General features: G+C 39.8%; 1 protein-coding gene across 1 annotated transcript; it reads right to left on the bottom strand.

Annotated features, from left to right (window-relative positions):
* Positions 1-623: 623 nt before the first annotated feature.
* On the bottom strand, positions 624-2,916 carry LOC127259855 (uncharacterized). The gene is made up of 6 exons (XM_051287466.1): positions 2,692-2,916; positions 2,104-2,599; positions 1,673-2,058; positions 1,491-1,624; positions 870-1,356; positions 624-785 (listed from the first exon to the last, which is right to left on the bottom strand). The coding sequence occupies exons 1-6, from the start codon at positions 2,914-2,916 to the stop codon at positions 624-626; spliced, it is 1,890 nt and encodes a 629-aa protein (XP_051143423.1).
* Positions 2,917-4,450: the final 1,534 nt, after the last annotated feature.

Here is a 4,450-nt window from a genome sequence, read left to right on the forward strand (position 1 = left end):
GGAGCTTGCTTCAATCCATAGAGAGCTTTCCTTAGACGATACACGTGATGAGGATGAAAGGGATCTTCAAATCCGTTTGGTTGTTCGACATAGATCTCCTCCTTGATCTATCCATTGAGGAATGTTGTTTTCACATCCATTTGAAATAGAGTGAATCCTAAAGAGCATGCAATAGACACCAACAATCTTACAGCCTTTATACGAGCAACTGGGGCAAATGTCTCGTCGTAGTCAACACCTTCTATTTGTGTGTATCCCTGCGCTACCAATCTTGCCTTATTTCTGGTGATATTTCCCTTTCCATTCATGAGCCTTGTACTCAATTTTTCAAATGCATCAAAGGCTCCACTCTTTTCACGCAAGAAATCCACCCATGTATATCTAGAAAAATCATCAACACAGAAAAGAATGTATCTCTTACCCCCAAGGCTACATACGTCGACTGGACCCATGAGATCCATGTGTAGTAACTCCAAACACTGGTTGCTTGAACGTTGTTCTAACGACGGATGAGCAACTCTCTTCTGCTTGCCTCGAGCACAGTCACCACAGGTGGTGCTGGGCATTTTCGAAAATTTGGGTAATCCTCTGATAGCTCCGAGTTTACTGATCCTCAACAAATTCTATGGATTAACATGACCCAACCTGGTGTGCCATAACATGGTTTCATCATCCTTCAAGATCAGTGCTTCCATCTTCGGGTATTCCAACAAGTAGCAGTTATTCTTTGATCGTACACTAGTCATGACTCGTTTCTGCTCATCATTATACACTTCACAGGAGTCCTTTGTAAACTTTACATGCAAGTTATCATCACAGAGCTAACTTATACTTATCAAATTCGTACTCAATCCTTCAACAAAGCATACCTTTGAAAGTCTTGGAGTTCCTTCTTTCTCAAGAATGCCATATCCACTGATTTTCCCTCTTGCACCATCACCAAAGATAACATCACCGCTTCTGTCTTCAAAAAGGTTTTTCAGCAACCCTTTTTGGTTAGTCATGTGTCGAGAGCATCCACTATCAAAGTACCATCGATCAACTCGTGTAGATTCTTGGCTCGACAGAATCACATTACATTCCATTTGCTTATGATGCTTCTTAGGAATCCATACCAATCTGACTTTGATGTTCTGCTTCAATCCTTCTGTAGGCCATCGAATGTTTCTCCCACTCATTACATCCTTGATTAACTTGTAACATCTTTCAACAACATGACCAGGAAGTCTGCAGTAGTTGCAGTCAGTAGATCGAGAAGACTGTTTTCTAGTAACCTGATTTTTTATGAACTTTCCAGTCTTATTCTTTTTCTTGTTCCTTTCTGGTTCCGAGTCTGAGCAGGTGCTGGTTTCTTCCCTGGAAGTGGAAGTTTGACATCTATTAACAAACCACCCCGTACAAATGTAGTGGATTTGTTGTGTGAAGATTCACAAAATCCAACTCCTTTGTGATCACCAAAAGGTTTCCCAATTGAAAGTATTTCATCCAACTTTTCTTTTCCTTTCCGAAGACGATCATTCTCATCTTTTAGTCTCAGATTTTCATTCCTCAAAGCATCTGATTCAGTTGATTTAACAGCAACATCCTTCTTCAAAACTTCGATCTCATCTTCTAATTTATCATTCTATGCTTCTAATCGATAGATGGTATCAAGTAGCTCTTTGTTCTTCACCACAGATTTCTTTTGCTCTAACACCATCTCCTCATAGGCTTCAATCAACTCATCAGCATCAAGTTCTATGGATTCCTCTAAAGCTTTATCAATAGAAGCACCATCATTTTTAATAGCTTCAGATTCATCGGCCATAAAAGCAACAACTTCATCATCTTCAGCTTGTTCCTCGACATAGACAGTTTCCTCTTCATCATTGTCACTCCATGTTGCTTGATATGCTCTTTTCTCCCTTTTCTTCACTGTCGGACATTCAGACTTGATGTGACCAACTCCTCCACATCCATAGCATATTGGCTCTTTGACAGATTCAGGTTTAGGGGACACAGTGAACTTCTTCTTGAATCCACCATCAAACTTCTCTTTTGGCTTGCTGTAATTTGGTGCTTTCTGTTCAGAGTATTTTCGTTATGAACTGGAAGTACTCACACCATGATAGCCACCACGGTTCTGAAGCTTCCCATATTTCATCTTTGCTGCACGTTTCTCATTAATCATCCTCGAAAGTTTTCGACTCAGAAATGCCATTTCCTCATCAGATTCGATCAGCTCCATGTCCTCCACACTTAAAGCCAGGCTTTTTGGAGTTTCATCTTCAAGATAATTCATTTCATAGCTCACCAATGTACCATATAATTCATCCAACGTCATATTTTTCAGCTTTGGTGGTTCATCGAGCATAATCACCTTTGGCCTGAAATTTTTTGTGAGACTTTTAAGCATCTTCCTCACCAGCCTCTTTTCCTCAAAGCGTATTCCAAGAGCTTCTGCTTGATTGACAACATCCATAAAGCGATTATAGTAAACAACGATTGTTTCGTCCTCATTCATCTTCATTCCTTCGAACAATGTCTCTACATGATCTAGTTTAGATTCTCGGACTTGCGTTGAACCTTCAAATGCATTTTCCAGAATGTCCCAAGCTTCCTTGGCAATTTTTCAGTTTGATATAAGCTTCACTTGAGTTTCATCCACAGCATTAAAATCGAAAATAGGGCCTTCGAGTTTGCTATTCCAACAGCTTTTTCATTCAACGTCCATTCTCTCTTCGGTTTCTTCACAAGAGTAGTAACACCATCTTCATCTTGAATGGTTTTCATAGGATGAGACCATGCACACTCAACAGCATCAGAAACGTCTTCACCTTGAAGCATCTGAAAGGCTTCCATTTTGTTCTTCAAAATTTGGTAATTTGTCCCATCAAACAATGGAGGTCTTGATGTTGAACGACCTTCCTTACTCATATCTGCAACTGTGACCAGATATACTCAATGAATTAGAGAACACTGCTCTGATACCAGATGTTGGGGAAGTGATTTATCGAACAAAACACATTCAAACACTTTAAAGGGCCAACTCCCGAAGCGTGGGCTATTCACAGTTATAACTACGTTTCAACAATGAAAAACAATGCAGAACATAAAACAGCAATAAGACAAGGTGTTTGTTGACCTGGTTCGATTATCAACCAATCTACATTCGGGGGATACCAATCCAGGAGGAATTCCACTAACCAGTGCTGATTAAGGACACAAACAACCACAACTCATTCAACTCTAATGCTAGTCATGGCTAACCCAGGAAAATACCTCCTAAGGTTCTCGTTGCTACAACCTCGTACTAACAACGACCACACAGTAGAGAATTCCAGAGCTTGATCATTCCCTCCGGTTGGAACTCCACTAATTCCGAACACCTTCGACCTCTCCGGCGAATTTTTTTTGTCAAAAACTCATTCAAAACTAAAGAGAATCGATATGGAAAGATGGATGAGAGCTTCACTCAATATTCTTCTCTCTAAAGTATGATCTCCAAATCACACATTACCAATCTTCAACCCTATCCAGTAGTGTATATCACTCACATTCCTGGAATAAAAGATTCCACATTAATTTTCCTTTGCACCGTAATGGAAGGAGTGAGTTTCCATATTTTGATATTTCCTCAAATATGTCTTTTGTCTTTTGGAAAGTCTTTGCTGCAGAAATTAAGACACCATTAGTTCATATGCTAAAATAACTTAGGAGAATTTCCATTCACATGCGTAATATGTACGGTAGCACCAGAGTTGACAACCCACTCACCATCAGATTTTATATTACTTGCCATGTTTTCTACTAAGGTTTGTCATTAATGGATGCTCCTTGATTTCCACAAAATAGCCTTAAGGCTTTGTATTGTTCCTCGCTTAGTCCCGACACAAGACTAGGTCCGGTCTTCACCATACCTACCTTAGGTATTGATTTCTCTTTCTTTCCTTTTCCGGTCCACCACTCAAGATACCCGATTCACTTGAAACACCCATCTCTGTTGTGACCTCCTCTCCCGCAAAAGGAACAATATAATGTTCACTCTCATCATTTTGAATGTGTCTTTTTCTGTTTTTCTATCACGTTTTTTCAATTTGGAGGTTTCGGTATATACCACGTCATCCTGATGCGACACTTGGAAGGTAGTGGCCTCTTGACTTGGTCGTATAGTAGAGGAAATCAATCATTGCTGCTTGTCTTCGGCTACTAGATGATAGGTACTCCCATGGTTAAGAGTGGGTTTCATGGTTAACACTTTAGATTTTCATAACAACAAATTGAGCATAAAAACCATGAGAATTTGTATGCTCTTTCTTTCTCCTTTAATTCTTCTAATCATTTTCCAAGCTCACAAGAACCGACCCAAACCCGACCCGACGCGACCTATTGCCAACTCTACTCAAAATTGCTCAGTACGTGCTTAGAAGATCAAAGTGTATTTAACTCTTTGGATTTAGTTCGAGAAGAT

Source organism: Andrographis paniculata, unplaced genomic scaffold, assembly GCF_009805555.1.
Source record: "Andrographis paniculata isolate CXL003 unplaced genomic scaffold, ASM980555v1 Contig60END, whole genome shotgun sequence".
In the NCBI taxonomy this organism is placed as follows: domain Eukaryota; kingdom Viridiplantae; phylum Streptophyta; class Magnoliopsida; order Lamiales; family Acanthaceae; genus Andrographis; species Andrographis paniculata.

Excerpts from the sequence above, each read along its gene's own strand:
- LOC127259855 (XM_051287466.1), bottom strand. The coding sequence starts at position 2,916 with ATGAGTAAGGAAGGTCGTTCAACATCAAGACCTCCATTGTTTGATGGG. Across the intron at positions 1,625-1,672 it reads TAGAGCAAAAGAAATCTGTG|AATGATAAATTAGAAGATGA; the intron begins GTGAAGAACAAA and ends TTAGAAGCATAG. Across the intron at positions 786-869 it reads GAACTCCAAGACTTTCAAAG|GACTCCTGTGAAGTGTATAA; the intron begins GTATGCTTTGTT and ends AAGTTTACAAAG.